This window comes from Primulina huaijiensis, chromosome 12 (assembly GCF_012295235.1).
Source record: "Primulina huaijiensis isolate GDHJ02 chromosome 12, ASM1229523v2, whole genome shotgun sequence".
In the NCBI taxonomy this organism is placed as follows: Eukaryota; Viridiplantae; Streptophyta; class Magnoliopsida; order Lamiales; family Gesneriaceae; genus Primulina; species Primulina huaijiensis.
The window spans coordinates 282,482-301,499 of NC_133317.1; the positions used below are offsets into that span (position 1 = coordinate 282,482).

At 38.0% G+C, this 19,018-nt stretch overlaps 2 protein-coding genes and 1 pseudogene across 4 annotated transcripts; 1 reads left to right on the plus strand and 2 right to left on the minus strand.

Annotated features, from left to right (window-relative positions):
• The first annotated feature begins 3,981 nt into the window (after nucleotides 1-3,981).
• Nucleotides 3,982-4,881, plus strand: LOC140990030 (uncharacterized). Its single transcript, XM_073459617.1, has one exon. The coding sequence runs from the start codon at nucleotides 3,982-3,984 to the stop codon at nucleotides 4,879-4,881; it is 900 nt and encodes a 299-aa protein (XP_073315718.1).
• Nucleotides 4,882-8,642: 3,761 nt separating this feature from the next.
• Nucleotides 8,643-11,674, minus strand: LOC140990032 (transcription factor bHLH74-like; annotated as a pseudogene).
• A 2,141-nt stretch (nucleotides 11,675-13,815) lies between these two features.
• Nucleotides 13,816-17,345, minus strand: LOC140989149 (AP2-like ethylene-responsive transcription factor ANT). Of its 3 annotated transcripts, XM_073458265.1 has the most exons (9): nucleotides 16,828-17,345; nucleotides 16,168-16,720; nucleotides 15,809-15,891; nucleotides 15,632-15,640; nucleotides 15,444-15,532; nucleotides 15,299-15,372; nucleotides 15,171-15,221; nucleotides 14,939-15,015; nucleotides 13,816-14,542 (listed from the first exon to the last, which is right to left on the minus strand). In XM_073458265.1, the coding sequence occupies exons 1-9, from the start codon at nucleotides 16,994-16,996 to the stop codon at nucleotides 13,911-13,913; spliced, it is 1,737 nt and encodes a 578-aa protein (XP_073314366.1). In that variant the 5' UTR covers nucleotides 16,997-17,345; the 3' UTR covers nucleotides 13,816-13,910. The 3 variants fall into 3 exon arrangements, with proteins under 3 accessions (XP_073314366.1, XP_073314365.1, XP_073314367.1); XM_073458264.1 differs by having other exon boundaries at nucleotides 15,632-15,891; XM_073458266.1 differs by lacking the exon at nucleotides 15,632-15,640 and having other exon boundaries at nucleotides 16,828-17,344.
• Between the last annotated feature and the right edge of the window lie 1,673 nt (nucleotides 17,346-19,018).

Here is a 19,018-nt window from a genome sequence, read left to right on the forward strand (position 1 = left end):
CATTTTGGTTTTGTTTCCTACGTACTTCTCCGTGTTGAGCTGTTGCCCGTTTTTCTTCAAATTCCACCATTCTTACAGCAAGAAAAAGAACCAATTTAATTTTGTAAAACTTTCTATTTACTCTAGCTTGGTCTCCCGGGTGCTCTGGCATGGTCTGCTCGAGTGCTCTGGTCTGATCTCCCGGGTGGTCTGGCATGGTCTGACCGGATGCTCTGGCTTGGTCTGCCTAGGTGCACTGGTGGGATGACCTCGGGTCAGACAATCTGCACACACTCACCAAGATAATGTCAGTGCGGCGTCGGAAAGGTTTCCGACGTAGCTACTCCGACACTCAAGTCAGTACTAGGTTCACCAAGTAGATAGAGAATTTATTGAATGCATTAGATTGACATGTCTGTTAAATGAGCAAATTTGGGTATTTATAGGAGAGAAGATGACCTCGATTATAGTGCATGGACAATGTTCCTGATTAGACAGTTGCCCATGCCTTGTCCTCTGACAGCTGCACATGCCCTGTCATCTGACAACTGCCCATACCCTGTACTCTGTTAGTAGGCATGGCGACCCATACTGTTCATGTCTTGTTATGGACATTGATTATCATGCTAATGATGTATGGTGACCCATACTGGTTGGATGACCTGAACCCTGTCCGGACGAAAGTACCCTGGTCGGGTGAGAGGACCTTGGCCGGATTGGAGGACCCTGGTCGGGGCGACAGTACCATGGTCGGACGAAAGTATCCTGGTCGGGCGAGAGCACCCTGACCGGACTGGAGGATCCTGGTCAGGCGAAAGTACCCTGATCGGACGAGAGTACCCTGTCGGGGAAAAAAGACTTTGTCCGAGCTATAGGACCCTGTCTAAATTTTACCCACGATTTACTCTTTGAAGCAAATTGGAATTTGACTCATTTAATTTTTCTCTTTCCGTCCGAGTTCAAAAATGACCCGAGCCCTTCCCAGGATATCATCTCGTATGAAAAAGAAGCATAATAGGATATACACCAAGGAGTTGGCCTTGGCATTTTTGTTGTTAACAGCTTCAGTAAGAATCTTAATGTCTGCACAAGGGATCCATTTTTACTTCTTGCTATTCCAAGGCGTGTCGTTCTTGCTCGTGGGGCTAGACTTGATAGGCGAGCAGGTATAATAACATTTGCCCCGTGTTTCAATTCTTTTTTTCTGTAAATAAAAAGCGCGAGCAGATCCAAGATGACGCATGAGAGGTTCAAAAGGGGAAATGGTGATGTTGGTTTATCACTAAATAAGATCACATTTCCTTTTTTTTTTTTTAAATTTAATTTATGGGATTCTTTTGTTTTTTTTTGTACGAAGTAATGGTTAAAAATCAATGAATAGGTACACGTCACGTGGTATCCACCTAATAATGTTCCTCACTGATTTAAGTACTTTACAACTCTCGAACTCATCTATTTATGTTAATTAATTAATTAATTAGAAAAATTTATAATACTATTAAATTTGACAAATCATCTATACTATATTATTAAGTTTGATATATCTAGAGTAATTAATTTTTAGTGTCATGATCTGTTTTAATAATTATATATATAAATAAAGTGTTACGAATTTAAAATAAGTCATACTTAGCGTATTAGTTAGATCCTTAGTTTTCTAAGCATTAGGTTGTAAGTTCAATTCTTACTTAAAATTTTTTTTCTTATTTATTTTTTAATCCATATATCAAAATTGCAGTATAGTTTGTCACTATTTTTTATAATTATATTTTAATCTTCATTTAAATATAAACAAAATAAATTATAAAAAATATTGTATAAGTACACTAGTGTTAATTATTTATATGTAACTAATTTGGATAAATGTTGGTTATTGTTCTCTTTTATGTAAGTGACAATCATTGATGCTGGATGTTTTTAATTTCTTAGTAATCTTTAATTTATTATACACTTATATTTGATAACATATAAATTATCTATTATTATAACTATCTAACAATATATAAAAATATTGACGTATTGATAAAAAAATATTGATTTAATATTGTCATTTATTTGCAGTTTATAATAATATTATTTTTGATAATAAATCATTTTTTTACTAAGTCTTATGACACATATTTTAATATTCCATATTAACTCATAAGCATAATGATCATAATTAATTAATAATGTCTTATTAATATTATCTCCAGATAATAATATCTTTAATTTTATCATTTGTTTATATATCTTCACGGAATAATTTGTGTATCCTTATTTTGAGAAAAATCTATTGTATTTATAAAGTTCGAAGAATAAATATAAATTTTTATTATAATATATTTAATTTGAAAAATGAATTCATTGTATGAAAAGCAAAACTTCTTTCTCGTTTTCTATTTTTCGTTTAAACAAAAAAATTTAATATTTTTCGTTTAACCAAAAAAATTTAATATTTTTCTACTTTGTCTTCTCTATCTCACTGTAAAAAGTTATAAAAAAAATTATTCATGTCTAGAAAATACTTTTATTTATTGTTTTTCTTATTTTTATATATATTTTTTGTATGCAAACATATACTCTAATTCATATATTTAATATTTTGTGTACATTAAATATGAATAAGTCCATTTTGTAGTTTTTCATTATCTGGACTTAAACTAATACATTAATACGTGATATATATATATATAAGAATTTTCAAATTCAATTTCTTTATAAAGATTTTTCTTAGTAAATACCAACTCAAAACAATGAAAATTTGGATTTATAATTATTTTAAATATGGTAGAAAAATAATCGGTGGAAAAAATTTATTTAATTTTTAGTTGCAAAACTTACAGTGATAAATATATTTAGATACACTATTTCATTGTAGTGTGATACCCCAGGGATGAACCCTTCAAGATCCGGCCCATCTCTAAGGCCCACAGGTGAATGGCCCATGACAAGCCCGTGTATTCTCCTATAAATACCAGGTTTGAGCGTATGATTGGTTATTCAATATATTGTTTTCAGCAGCACCCTTAGCTGCTCCTCCCATATATCCCCAGTCTCTGACTTGAGCGTCGAAGGGGTTACGCCGGGACACCCTCCCGGCCCCCTTCTAACGGTCTTATTCGTGATTTCAGGCTCAGGGCACAATTTCGGAACCTGCGTCTGGACTAGTGACACTTGCTGGGATCGGACCCTAAATTTCCGTGAGTATCACTGGACGCCGTCTGTGGGAACTTTGAGTTGAGACGTAGAGATGGTAGGCAAGAGAGGGAGTAGAAGAGCTACCTCAGCATCATCGCGTCTTCATATGGGACCCGAACAATCTCATGTTGAGACAAGGTAGGAACAACCACGTCTTGAGACAAGACAGGAACAACCTCATCAAGAGACAAGAGCTGAGCAGCCCCTTCACGAGACGAGGGTCGAGCAAATCCGTCCCAATGAGAACGTGAGGAACTTGACCCTGGAGCAGGTGGCCCAATTTATCACCCGGACAGTGGATGAGGCCATAAAAAAGAATCAAGAGTCTGTGTTTGTAGAGGAACAGGCCGCCCGTCAGGAGCGTGTGAAAATACTGAGGACCGCCCGAGCAGGGTTGAAGAGACACAGCCCCACCAAAGTGGGGATATTAGTGAGATGAGATAAATGTGGAAGGAAATACAGATGTTGAGGCAGCAGTTGGGAAGCAGAACGCCGGCACCCAAGAGAGGAATTCTTTTTTCACTAGCCATTTTAGAAGAAGGGCTTCCTCCAAATTTTCGACAGTCGAATGTGGGCGAGTACGATGGACATACCGACCCAGAAGAACATTTGGGGAGATTTTAGAACGCGGCTCTGTTGCATCAATATACAGATGGAGTGAAGTGCAGGATGTTTTTGGGCACGTGGGTGAGGTCAGCCCAGCAGTGGTTTAACACCTTGCAGCCCAACTCCATACGTTCTTTTGAGGACTTCTCAGCTGCCTTCTTGCACCGATTCGCTAGCAGCAAAAGGCACCAGAAAAATTATTTGAGCCTGTTCGTGATGAAACAACAAGAAGCTGAAATTTTGCGAGATTTTGTCCAGCGTTTCAACAACGCAGCGTTGGAGATACCAGCGGCCACTCCTGACATCATGATAAGTGCCTTTACCCAGGGACTTAGAGGAGGAGAGTTCTTTAAATCGTTAGTGAAGAAACCTCCATCAAGTTATGATGATCTGTTATCTCGGACGGAAAAATATGTAAATCTCGAAGATGCCCAGCGACATAAGAGGATGGAGCAGCGACCTGGGAAAAGTAGAGTTGATGGAGCGGAAAGAGGAAGTAGGAAGAGAGGCGCGGGCGATAGGGATGATGATAATGCTAGGGACAGAGGACAATTCTCATCCCATGTTCCTCTGGATGGGAGTCGGGACAAGGTGATGGAAGTGAGGGAGTCCGAGGGGAGGTGGGAGAAGTCGCAAAGGGTTGAGTGTAGTGCTAGATTGCCTTCGCGGGATAGACGAGAAGGATCCTCATCCAGGAGTCGACAGAGGTCTCGCTCGTCCCTTAGGCGTGGTCAAGGCCCTCCATGGATAAATCAGAGGATCGGGGAGCAGAGAGGGGAAGGTCGATGTCAAGATGTCCCTCAGGAACCCGTCGAACCGAGGAGGGGAATGAATGAGGATAACCACCCTACGAGAGTAATGATTCATATAATCTCGGGGGGTGCTACTGATGGAGACTCTGGGCGAGCTCGGAAGGCACATGGGAGAAGGTTGGAAAACTTTGAGATATCTAGGGGTGCAGACTTACCACAGGACCCCATCATCAGCTTTGGGCCGGAAGACCTTCGAGGTACTGTGACTCCACATAACGATGCCTTGGTGGTAACGACCACCACTGCCAATTATGATGTGGCGAGGATATTTATTGATAATGGAAGCTCCGTGAACGTCTTGTAGAGGAGCAGAGTGGAGGAGGAGAAAGATTTTATTTTCCTGCTAAGATTGCGCCTAGTAGAGGAGCAGAGTTGGGGAGAAGAAAAATTTTCATTATCCTGCTAAGGCATCGCCTAGCAGAGGAGTTAGAGGGTGAGGGTGGAGAAGAATTTTCATTATCCTGCTAAAGTATCGCCTAGTAGAGGAGCAGAGTAGAGGAGAAAATTAAACTTTACCTACTTGGGTTGAGCCTAGTAGAGGAGTCAGAGATGATGAGGTGAGAATTTTATTTTCCTACTAAGGCATCGCCTAGTAGAGGAGCAGAGTGCAGGAGAAAAAAAAATTAACTTTTCCCACTAAGACATCGCCTAGTAGAGGAGCAGAGTGCAGGAGAAAAATTAAACTTTTCCTGCTAAGCCCTCGCCTAGCAGAGGAGCAGAGTGGAGGAGGAAAAATTTTATTTTTCTGCTAAGGCATCGCCTAGCAGAGGATCAGAGTTGGGGTGGAGAAAAGTTAAATTTTTCCTGCAAAGGCATCGCCTAGCAGAGGAGGAGAGTGGATGAGAAGAATTTTATTTTCCTGCTAAGGCATCGCCTAGCAAAGGAGCAGATTGGAGGAGGAGAAATAAATTTTCATTCTAAGGCATCGCCTAGTAGAGTAGAAGAGTTGGGGTGGAGAAAAGTTAAATTTTTCCTGCTAAGGCATCGCCTAGCAGAGGAGCAGAGTTTGAGAGGAGAATCTTTATTTTTCTACTAAGGTGTCGCCTAGCAGAGGTGTTAGAGGGTGAGGGTGGAGATTCTTTATTTTCCTGCTAAGGCGTCCCCTAGCAGAGGAGTTAGAGGGTGATGGTGGAGAATCTTTATTTTCCTACTAAGGCCCGGCTTAGCAAAGGAGTTAGAGGGTGGAGGTGTTGAATTTTTATTTTCCTGCTAAGGTATCGCCTAGCAGAGGAGTTAGAGGGTGGAGGTGGTGAATTTTTATTTTCCTGCTAAGGCATCGCCTAGCGGGGGTGCAGAGCTGTAGTGGATAAATATTAAATTTTCCTGCTAAGGCCCGACTTAGCAGAGCAGTTAGAGGGTGGAGGTGTTAAATTTTTATTTCCTGCTAAGGTATGATCTAGCAGAGGAGTTAGAGGGTGGAGGTGAGGAATTTTTATTTTCCTGCTAATGTATCACGTAGCAGAGGAGTTAGAGGGTGGAGGTGTTGAATTTTTATTTTTCCCGCTAAGGTATCACCTAGCAGAGGAGTTAGAGGGTGGAGGTGAGGAATTTGTATTTTCCTGCTAATGTATCACGTAGCAGAGGAGTTAGAGGGGGGAGGTGTTGAATTTTTATTTTCCTGCTAAGGTATCGCCTAGCAGGGGATTTAGAGGGTGAGGAGGTTGAAGTTTTATTTCTCCTGGTAAGGATTATTTTAGCATAGGAGTCAAGGGCGCGGGGAAGTGTAAATTATTTTTCTTCAAGAGTTTAGTAGAATACCTTGAAGATGGGGGCGATAAGGGCTTACTGTGTTAGAAAAATTTGTTTGATTTGTCGAGAGCGAACGATGTTTGCTGCTGCGAAAATTACGGGATGGGCGATGCGATGCGAGGGAATATATCACACAACCCTTCGCAAGGGAATATATCAAAATTCTCAACGTACTGGATGAGGATGGGCGATGCGAGCACTAGGGCGCTCGGGCGAGCGCGGCACAGGCGAGGGGCGAGCGTGGCACGGCGTGGGCGAGCAAGCGACGGGCGAGCGCGGCTCACGGCGAGGGGCGAGCGTGGCGCTCGGGGCGCTCGGGTGTGGGCGAGCACGCGGCGTGGGGCGAGCCCTCTGGCGCTTGGGCGAGCACGGCACGGCACGGGCGAGCATGGCGTGGGCGAGCACGCGGCGTGGGGGAGCGCTCGGGCGCTCGAGCGAGCGCGGCACGGCACGGCACGAGCGAGCGTGGCACGGCGTGGGCGAGCAAGCGAGGGGCGAGCGCGGCACAGGGTTAGGGGCGAGCGTGTCACGGCGTGGGCGAGCACGCGGCGTGGGGCGAGCACTCGGGCGAGGGGCGAGCGCAGCACATGGCGAGGGGAGAGCGCGGCACACGGCGCGGGCGAGCAGGCGGGGTCTCGAGCGGGAGAGTAGGCGCGCACGGCGAGGGCTCGGCGTGGGCAAGCAGACGAGGCTTCATGGGCGAGCGTGGGGAGGGGGCGATGCTACGATAGTGGAGCGTGTGTGAGTTGCAGAGGAAATTTTGCAGGGACAAGTGAAATTGAAGTGAAGAGATTACTTATATCTATAGGAGAGCTCAGACCAAATCTTACCATTCAGGACAAGATGGCAAGAAGGACACACAACTCACATGTTGTAAACCGAGAACAACGCAATTAATCGAACTTTGAACCTACGATTCAGTTCGACTTGGGAGGGGGAGACTGGTGATACCCCAGGGATAAGCCCATCAAGATCCGACCCAAACTCCCGGCCCATCTTTAAGGCCCACAGGTGAATGGCCCATGACAAGCCCGTGTATTCTCCTATAAATACCAGGTTTGAGCGTATGATTGATTATTCAATATATTGTTTCCAGCAGCACCCTTAGCTGCTCCCCCATATATCCTCAATCTCTGACTTGAGCGTCGGAGGGGCTACGCCGGGACACCCTCCCGGCCCCCTTCTAACGGTCTTATTCGTGATTTCAGGCTCAGGGCAATTTCGGAACCTGCGTCTGAACTAGTGACACTTGCTGGGATCGGACCCTAAATTTCCCGTGAGTATCATGATGATTATAATCTTATTTAAATATCTCATTTCTCACTCAACTATCAAACTTTGTTTATTTCTTATTTTGAGCATTGTCAAATCCAATATCACATTTAAATGTTTTAGTTAATAATATTTATATTGTGTATTTTTTCAATTTGAAGATAATCAATTGTCATTCAATATACGATAATATCTGAAAATTGAAGAATGATTCGTAAACCAAACCACATGATATAGTTGATCCTTTTTTTAAATATATAATTTAACACAAAAACTCATATGAGACAGTCTCACAGTTCAATTTTATGATAAATATATCTTGTTTGGATCCACAATAAAAAATTATTATCACTTATGCCAAAAATATTGTTTTTTATTATAAATATGAGCATGTTTGACTCGTCTCACGAATAAAGATTTGTTAAACAAGTCTCACCAGAGACATACTTTTAATTTAAACATATAATTTCCGGCTAATTACCACAACTAGAATAAATAGATTAAAAAATTAAAAACTCTAAAAAAAGACATCACAACATTTTTTACCATATTTTATTCAAGTAATTAATAAATATAAAACCAAAAAACGTTGGTTGCAAAAAACATTTTTTAAAATTATAACCAACGTCACAAACAAAAAGATTACATATTAGAAAATTGAAAACTCTAAAAAAATACATATAACAATGATCTTTTACCATTTTTTATTCAAACCACAAAAAATATTGTTTGCAATTTATCAGTCAAAAATGAATAAATTAAAACAAACAAAAGTGGTAGAATTAATGGTTTGTTTTGAAACATTGGACGCTGAATACATTGCAACAATAAAATCAATCATCTTTCACTATTCCCAATCCAATCCGCATTTTTTACAATAAGGTTTCGTGAATCTAAACACTCATTTTCTTCTGCTAAAATTCGAAGAACAAAGAGTTAAGACTCATAACCACCCCTATTACAACCAACCACAATAACTAGATAAGTTTAACCATATCTCACCATTTTCTTAGAGAAAAGAACCCAAAAAATAGTAATAATAAATAAATAAATAAATAAATAAATAAATCTCCAATCGGTTCAGTCTACATCTTTTGTTAGAGGAGAAACCATCATTTCCCAACTTTTTGACAAATTACATAGCTCCGTCATCGTTTACTTTACATCTCTGAAAAGGAGGATAACATAACATGTTAATGAGACAACGAAGTCGAATAAAGATTACTAAAACAGCTCTGTTCGAGGAGAGAACCTTTTAGCCCTGGCGGATTGGAACCGGATCCTGTTTGAAGGATACTTCGGAGTTCATCGCTCAAATAGAGTCTGTATGAGATGCGAACATCTTGTCAGTCCTTTGAAGACACTTAATACAAAATAAGCTGAGGGATCCTTGTGTTACATGTGGTAAGGGGCAGAACGGCTGAACGGTGCCCGGGACTCCATTGAAGCTGCCATGTGAAAATCCTCGAAGAATATGAGATGGGCTCAGTCCGGGGTTGATTCCATGTGTGTTTGCATTGCCACCTTGCGAGTTAAGTATCTAATACGAGTTAATGAACACAAATGGTTTACAAAGGCTCTCTTTACAAGAATATTACTAAATACTAATTGATCTCATATATTATATCTCACAGTTTTTGACAAGATCTGGTCTATATCCACTTTCGGTTCTGGATTTACAGTTGCTAGCTTCATCGACAAAAACTGCAACCACAAAGTTTACTCATCTTCGTGATATACTAACTATAACTTGATAACAAATCAAACCATCTATTTTGGGGATAAGGAATAGAAAACTTCTATATTTTCCCAAGAAAAAAAGTAAAAAACAAATCAATCCTAATACGAATCGTACAGCAATCAGACATACCTCAACCTGATGCTGGAGTGATTGCACATAGTTGATAATCTCATCAAGCATAACTGCTTTCCCGGTGATCTGGAATTTTAAATCAACAATTCAGCAAAATAGATTTAACCGAAAGTTAAACCAAACAAGCCCGGCTACCTTGTTGCATCCCGGAACCAGTTCTTGCAGCAATTTCATCCTCTCACTAATCCTCTCCCTCCTAACCTGTTGACCATAGTATCTTGCAGAAGTCATTTCACAAATTTGGCAGAAATATTCCTTACAATCCTACTTACTAATAGAAAAATTACCCTTTCTGCAAGACTGTGACTACTCGTGGCCTGTCCCCTTTTAGCTCTCATATGAAGGTAATTTTCTTTAGAAGGTTCAGCACCAACAACATTATTCTTAGCTTGCTCGACACCTTGCTTACGCCGTAAATTTGTGGAACAATTTGGACCGATTTTTTTTATTCATTTCGTCATGTTCTCCAGGTGATTCAGTATCCTCAGAGGCATCCTTACCATGTTCTTCAGCATTCTGTAATGCCAATGGGCAAAGGTGATGTTAGATCAACTCTTTACATAGTACATTAGACATTTAATTTAAAGGGAAAAAAATTGGATTAATTACCTTAAATGATGCTCCAAACGACACTTTTCTTTTCCTCTTCCCATTGAAGGAATCTCCTAATACCCTATGTTCCGAGGTTTGGCAGTGATCCAGATAAATTGCACCATTTCTTGAAGCGCTCTGAGTACTAACTCCATTATTTTGAGCAAAACTTGAGTGGATGTTGCCAAATGAATTGTCCGTTTCTGAAAAGCATCCACTTCCAAAGCTGGGATCCTTTGCCACCAAATCAAGCAGATTAGGATCAGATGGGAAATGAACCAGATGGGATGATCTTGCCAGAATCTGATTTTCTAGCACAGCTGAGTAATGTGGATCATTAAACTCATTTTGAGCAAAATATGACGAATTTCCAAGATTCCCACCCTGATTTACCGACGTAATTGAATCCCAGTTAGATCCATAAAAAGGGTCTACTTCACTTGAAGCCATTACCACCCCTCTATCCATATTTTCCTCAGAACTCAGGATCAAGAGACAAACCCAAGAACATGAAACCCCAAATCTTCTTTCTTCGGAAGGAATACAACTAAAGTTGAAGTGGTTTGATTTTGACCAAAAACAGCGGGTAAAATCTTGCGGGACTTAACAAGGAACAAATAAAATTGTCAGCTTTATAGTACTGAGAGGTAAGTTAAAGCAAACTAAAGAAACCCCTAAATTTGAGCATCCTGAAGTCACAGACAAAAAGATTAAAAATATATCTATAAAATAAAAAATCTTAGTACTAGGCACAATATCTACACAGCTATCCAAAGTCATTTTTTGTTGAATCCTAGCATCAATCCTACTCTAATGTGGAAGAAGTAATTCTCCCGAGACAAGAAAGTATGAACCTTTCATAGCTTAGAGTAGACAACAGAGAAATTAAAGGTATTGGGCCTATTGGCTAAGCAACAGCTCATCAGACTTATGATAACAGATTCCTTGTTCACTCTTTTGATCACATAAAATATATCGCATCAACAAAGAACAAATCTGCTGAATGATTAACCCATAATTTAATACAACCAACAGTAAATCTCTTCACCAAATATGAAATTATCTTGTTACTACTAAAAAGGATCCTAACTCTAACAAAAAAAAAAAGGGGGCTATTTTTAAGCTGCTTAACCAGAAACTTTGAGTAAGAACTCAACAACCCAATAAGTAGGCTCAGAATAGAAGAAAAGCAAAATTGCAAAGACCCTTTTGTGATATTCTCACTGTGGGTGGCTAAAATCGATCAAAAGGGGTCAAATTCTGCTTGAGTTATAAACACACAGAATATGAGCACAGTTTCAGAGGTATACAGCTAGCCACTCTTCTGGGCATCAATCTTGCTTAAATTCCACCCAAAAAAATAATAAAAAAAAAAAAGTAAATTGTACGGCCTAACAAATAATATCAGAAAGAGGACAACATATGCATCAAAGTATACAAATATAAAGATAATTAAAACAAATACTTGTGTTTTTACCATCCAGTAAACAAATGTAACATGTATGATGATTTTAAAAGAAAAGCCAATCAGTGTGCCAACTTGGCACTCTCGAAGATTAAATTATTTCAGAAATCCAACCCCTTATATTGTATAATCATACTTATCAATCTAATAATGTGTAAAAAAAAAACTCAAAAATGTATGGGAAAGATTGGAAGATATGTTTTGTGATTTAGAATTTATGTAATAAAGACAAACTTGGTGGTGGAAGATATATAAACCAATTATTTATTTTATTAAAAAATAGTGAGGAAAAATGGAATTTACGGGTGGAGCGTGCTGTAAATGAATGATAACGATGGGCCACCCACCTATTTGATAACAAAAAATGGCCCATCATTAATGGATCGATGTTTCAAAACAAACACATAAAAGTATTATTTAAAGGAAACATTATTTACCTCGTGAAACTTGGAGTCGAGATAAAGATTATGGACCGACGACGTCTATTGTGTTGGGAGACAGTTTTATCTGTTTGATGGAACTTCACTTTGAAATCAGGCGAAATCTTCAATAGAGGGTTCTTTTCTTTTCTTTTCTTTTTCAAAAAAAGAATTGTTTTGACGTNCAGTGAGCGCGGACGCTGCTCCACGTAAGCGACGGAATATATATAAAATACGTCGCTAATTAGCGACAGTTTATTAAACCGTCGCTAAAATGGAATCCACGACGGTTTATAAACCGTCGCTAATTTTAGCGACAGTTTATTAAAACCGTCGCTGTATTTGAACCGTCGCTCATTGGAAATACCATATACTTATATCAACAACGTGCACATGTACGCCGCGGATAATATTGAACTTTCAACGGCTTGCAATTTTGCAGCGTGCAATATGCGCTACGAAAAGCCATTTTTGTTGTAGTGAAGACAGAGAAAAAACAAACAAGAAATTCATCAAGACTGGGATATCTCAATTGAATGTTGTTCATTTTCCTCAACATCATTCTGTGGTCGAATGTCATGTACAAGATGTTGCAGACCAACATTAAGCAAATTTGTAAAACTGTGTATGTTCGACCAAGACGGAGTCCTAAAATCCTGCTGACCAAACAAACCAAAGTCAGCCACCCTGAATCACTGAAAAAACTAGGTTGAATAGTAGAGGTTCCTGAAAAAACTAGGTTGAATAGTAGAGGTTCCTGAAAAAACTTATTTTTTGATGAGCTTATTGTCTATTTTTTTTCTCTATATTCACTACAACAAAAATAGATTTTCGCAGCGCGCAAATTATTTTTCCGCAGCGTATATTGCAGGTTGTAAAGTTGTAAGCCGTTGAAAGTCCAAGATTATCCGCGACGTATATGTGCATGCTGTTGATATAAACCGTCGCTGATTCCAATAAAGCGACGGTTTAAAACCGTCGCTAAAAGTAGCGACAGGTTTAAGAAACTGTCGCTAAAATTAGCGACGGTTTAAAAACCGTCGCAGATTCCATTTTAGCAACGGTTTAATAAATCGTCGCTAAATAGCGACGGTTTTTATATATATTCCGTAGCTACAATATTCCGTCGCTTACGTGGACCATCGTAAGTAGTTTTGGAAATTTTTTTTTTTACATTATTTCTGAAATTTTTTTTTAAAATTAAATTATTTTTAAAAAAAAACCGTAATAGATTCTTAGAACAGGAGACAAAGCATCAGTAATCATGCCCCATAAATTCAAAAGCGATGCATGCCAACTGAAATCCCCTTATCAAAGAATCTCCTTTTTTAATTATTATGGGAGGCAACGTCTCTTGCCTTTTGGTAAAGCCAGTTGGGATATATTTTGTTTTCTTCTTCTTTTTTTTTTTTAAAAAAAAACATGTTTAGATTTCACGGTTATAATATTTTTTCAAAAATAAAATATATAATTTACACGAGAAATTTATCCAACATCATCCATACCTTCATAGTTCCACTCCTGTGATAAAAAGTGCTGAGGGAATGATTGTGTAATGCAAATTAAGGAACATGTTGAAATGTAAAATCTTGATATTTTGGTCAAAGCATTGAGCTTTTTCTTGCATTATTGGCGCAACATGAGCTGATTTTTTTGTACTTGACATGAACTAATGTTAATAATAATAATAGAAACAGATTCACTCATACAGGAATTAATCATGAATTTCCCTTATAATCATATTAAACATTCCCTCCATTTGGCAAAATCTTGTTCCCATTAGCAAAAAGCTTTTTTTTGAGTTCGGAAAAGTTTCCAAAACTCATCAATTCACATACACCTAACTGGTTCCACCTTGTGTCCATTACAAGAAAAGCTACGAAATTCCATTTTCATCTTTTCATTTCATCATTCAAGACAATGCAATAAAAAAAAAAACTCTTCCCAAGTACACCGCCAGACCATTACATTCGTGCATCGTCCCATGAAGCAAAAACAGGCAACTGAGCCATAGTGAGTGGCACGGGCCTCAGCTGTGCAGTTGGGATCCAAGAATTGATCTTGCTTGATCCCAAATTTGCAAACACGATAGGGGTTAGTTTTCTGTCTGGGCTGGCCTCCCTTGAGCTGCTAAGACTCGTAACTAGAGAAGATGGATTCGACAAGTGTTGAATCACATGAGTACCCGATTCATCCACCACCGAGTGGCTAGAGTCGATGCATATCAGATCATGCAGACCGAATGAGAAAGGAGAATTTTGATAGTTCTCTATGTTCATGGTTCTCTCATGATTCGGTTCTGTTGTTGGATTTCCTTTATTGTGCAGCACGATTTTCCAATCAGGGATGTTTCCTACTCTTTTGACTTGGACACATTCCGCGTTGCCTGGAACGGCTGTGTTGTACTCAATGGCCGGCACCTCTACGTTAGGCTCCCTGTCATTGTTTCGCCTTGCTATCTCTCCAGTAGGCAATGTGTTACTCGCCATGATTTTCTCCACAGCGTACCTAGATATATCAAAGTTAGTGACAGCATTTGCGCCGCGGAATTTTATTGCAGCAATATCATAAGCTTCAGCAGCTTCCTCTTGAGTACCTGCATTACAGATTGAGCGAAATTTTTATTTACTCAAACTCCAATTATAATATAAAAAAAAAAAATCACATTGATAGAGACTATTAATTTATCCTCTTTACCATGTTTTCTCATACAAACAGCCTTGAGAAAAGTTATAGTCCCACTCAAACCAGTCACTCAGAGTCAAAGTTGCTGTATGATCAGCCTTATAAAAGCATGCACCGATAAAGGAGAAGCATGAAAGCAGATAAAGACACAAAACTGAGTCCAATAGATCCTGAATAATGCCGGAATATAGCGACTAGCAGTACAAACAATAGTTCATATATATTTCCAGATTACGTACAGAACAGAAATAAAATCACGCCAGAATAAAAATTTTATATGCCGAAAAATGTGAAAATATCAACTTACTGAAAGTTCCTAGATAGAGGTCTTTGTTACCGGCTACTCGACCAATCCTAGCTTGCCACCTGCCATGCTGATGATGCCTGTTGGCAAACACAAACCTTACACCTTCATTTACATAATCCTCAAAACTATAAAGATGATAAAAACGCAATCTTTTTACTTCACACCGAGGCTTTCAATATGCACTGATTGTCATAATCGAGTCATCATATTATATAATAAAATGGAAATCAACCTTGTGACGCCTCTGTACATAGAAGCACCTCTTGAAAATCCACTACTCCTCCTGAAAATGAAACAAGATATAATCGTATCGCAACCAAACTTGAGGATCGAGACTAATAAAGGCGTCAATGAATCCACCTTCTTAAGTGTGCGACATGCTCTTGCCGAGTCATGTTTTTCATCTCCTCGAGTTCATGATGGTAGTTTTCCAACTGTAACAACAGCAATAATATGACTCCGGAGACACACATATCCTATAACTGAAATACAAATTGATATATACCGGAAAGTTGATGTGGGTTGAAGCACCCCAATACTTAAGAGCAGCAAGATCATAAGCTCTTGCAGCTTTCTCTTCCATATCATATCCTCCTAAAATTTCATTATCAATAGCAGATTATGAATTAAGTATATCTATACAAAATTCTCACATTATACCAATTTTTTTTTCTTAGAGTAGGATATTCGTACCAAGATAAACTGAGATGACGCAATTGGATGGAAACAGCATAGCCAGACCAAAGAGAGGGAATCCGACCAAAAATAAAAGGCGTTTAAAATTGAAAATGAAGCAAAGGTAGAAGTCAAAATTCATCAGTTTAATAAAATTAGTGGAAAAGGCCATTGGTTTCTTGTCTTTGTAAGTACCTTGCCTTCCTTTTCTGGTTTGCCCCTCTTTCTTGCAGCTGTTATCCCACAAATGAGCTTCATATCGACCAGTCCACCTATGCCTTTGAGCATAAACATATCATGGAAAAAATAAAATTTCAAATAAATTAGAGAGCAGACCGGACGACACTAAATAATATCCAAAGTCAATAGAAATCAAACCAAATCTTGAAAATAGAGGTGGAGGGAGGAAGAAACGAAAAAAGATGAATAAAAAGAGGTTCGAGAATTGCAAGAAATACGATACTTTAAAACTTTTAACATTAAGAAAAGGCAGCAACTACTACTAACTCTGTAATGATGATACTGCAAGGTCAAAGAAAGAAACATAAACTCACCTTGTCACACCTCTGTACTGTGAAGTTCTCTGTCCAAATGTATCAATAGATTTCCTGTGAACTGTTTGCTTCTGAGGTATTTTCTCAAGCCCTCTCTTCCTAGTTTCCACGGTTACACCTTCATTAGTTTCAGTGGGTGAAATGTACCTTGAAGCAGTAACACAGCTTGACTGGGAACCAGGACTCATGGATAAAGTTAAGGATTGTAAATTTCCACACTCCATCACAACCCTATCATTAACCAAATCATCATTATTGCTGTTATTGACCTGATTCTCATGTACTTGATTTTGATCCATCCATGTTTTCAAACATGGAAATACATCCTCAAGAATATTGGGCCGCTCCTCAGTCGTTTGGTACATGGTGTTGCACTTAAGGCCAGAATAGAAATGATTCTGCTGTCTATAAGGTTCTTGATTGTAAAATGCGCTGTCTAGGCTTAAAACCATAGCATCCCTTTGAGGAGAGGCGGTGGAGCCATATTGATGATTCGCCATCGTTGCACCTCCCAAGAAGTTTTCAAGTTTTGGAGAAGAATTAAGCACCATAGCTGCACCAGTCAGCACAAAAGAAGAGAGAAAAACCCATGATTCACTACAAAGCATCCATTTAAGCCGAAAACTAAATCTCAAACAAGACAGAGATCTAGAAACTGACCTCCGGATTGTGATCTAGAAAGAGCTTCCATAATGCAAAGAGAGCCATCAGATTTGAGTGGCATTACTGACAATGGGGTATTGTTAGCCTCCATCCTCATGTCGGGTGCCAGAGAAAATCCCAACCAGTTATTATTGCTGCCATTGTTGTCGTTTTTCAAAGGCTTCATCTTCTACTTCACACACACACATATATATTTCAAGTTCTTGAAGACAAGGATCGAGTCAATCATTGGGTGAACATAGAGCAATCATATCAACAACCTTCTGCTAATTGCCAAAAATATAAAACTTGAATCTTTCATTGGACGAAGAGAAAATAGGAGAGAAGACCACGAGATTAGCAAACAAATTTTTATTTTGTTACCAATCCACGAAAAGTAAATAAATTTCTGGTCCCTTTAAACTAAACAAAAGGAATGAAGTTGAGCAAGCAACATATGCTGGGAAATGGGTAGCATTCCTCTCTGCGTTCTATGGGGATCTGTGTACATATTTATATATACATACTCCGAAAGCAACTTGGTAGAATACACACACTCGCCACTCTTCTTTATATATATATATATATATATATTTAAAATTTATCTTTGGTTATTAAATTCTTAAAACCCACGATGTGATTTAAAACATTCGTTAATCCAACGGAGAAGTTGGTGAAAAATCTCCAACCAAAACATTTATTTGGGTTCACTCCATACCCACAAAATTGTGGTACTATGTCATACAAATTGTGGTACACTTCATGTGGAAATGTGGTACAATTCATGTGAAAATGTGGTACTAAAAAAGTACCCAAGGACTGAACAAAAAAAAAAACGACGGCTTGGGAGTTAAGTCCAATTTCCCGTAATCCAACATTGGATCGTTTATTACTGAATCTTTCATTTCTGTCGTCTTTTTAGTTTTCGTTTGTTGTTAAATATTCTTTTCTTAATAAGTGCCTTATTATTAAACTTGGAAAAATTATGTAATAAAAATTAAAATACAGTTTATATGCGAATATCTTAAATTATCCTTCAATATAATTTTTCTTTATTATTTTATTCAATCCTTTAAATTTGAAGTGTGTTGGAAGACTTTTTGTATTTCAGGTAATAAATAAAAACATTTATACAATGTGCAAATTGTTGTGGTCAATCTAGTCTTCACGAATGGTAAAAAATAAAATAAAAACAAGAGAGAGGACATTTTTGCTTTTCATAAAAGTAGCTAGATTTGACGGACAGGATCTGTAGATCTGCCAGCCCACTTCATGCTCTACAGCCTTTTTTTTTCTTTACCATTCATATATATATATATATATATATATATNNNATATACATATATATATATATATATATATATTAACATGATCATGATGTCGTTTGTACGAGCCCCAATGTTTAATATGTTAAATATTAAAATTTCATATTAAGATTGTATAATAATTGATGGGGTGTGATATAAAATTTGTCTTAGTTTACCGCTACAAGTGATAAAACTTTAACTAGACTCTGTCAGGCAGTTCTCATTTTAAATTTCGAGTTCGGATTTGAACACCTCCGACGTTTGTTAGTGACGTTAATTACGACACACAAAATTTGTTAGTCGTAGACCTTGATGCTCTCAAATTGGGCAAGCTTATTTCTTTGGCACCATCAATAATAAATAATACGCGTGTGTATTAGTCAACACCTGTTTACAGACAAAAAGTAGAAGTGGGTCTGTTTGTGCTCTGTCAATAAAATCATAATGCCATTAGAGATAATAATATATATATAATCCTTTTTTTTCATATGATTTAATTATTTTAATTTCCACCTTATCTCATACATCACTTTTGTTTGCCAATATATTATTCTGCTGTAGGACTTACGTCCTTTTGCAAATTATAGTATATTTCAGTGCTCTCATACATACATGCATGCATATTATAAAATATGAAAAGGATGATTTAATTATGATGATTAATTATTAGCTAGGAGGTTATTTATATATTAAGGTGTGAAATATATATATTAGAAATAATGCACGTGCGTTGCACGTAAGAAACATATGTTTAAGTCATTAGAATTTGAAATAAAATTAGTTAAATAAAAAAAATGATAATAATATTGTAAATTTTTATAATTCGTATTAATTAGCATATATAACTAATTTAGAAATATTTTTTAATTTTAAAAAAAGATTTGGACTACTAAAATTTTTCT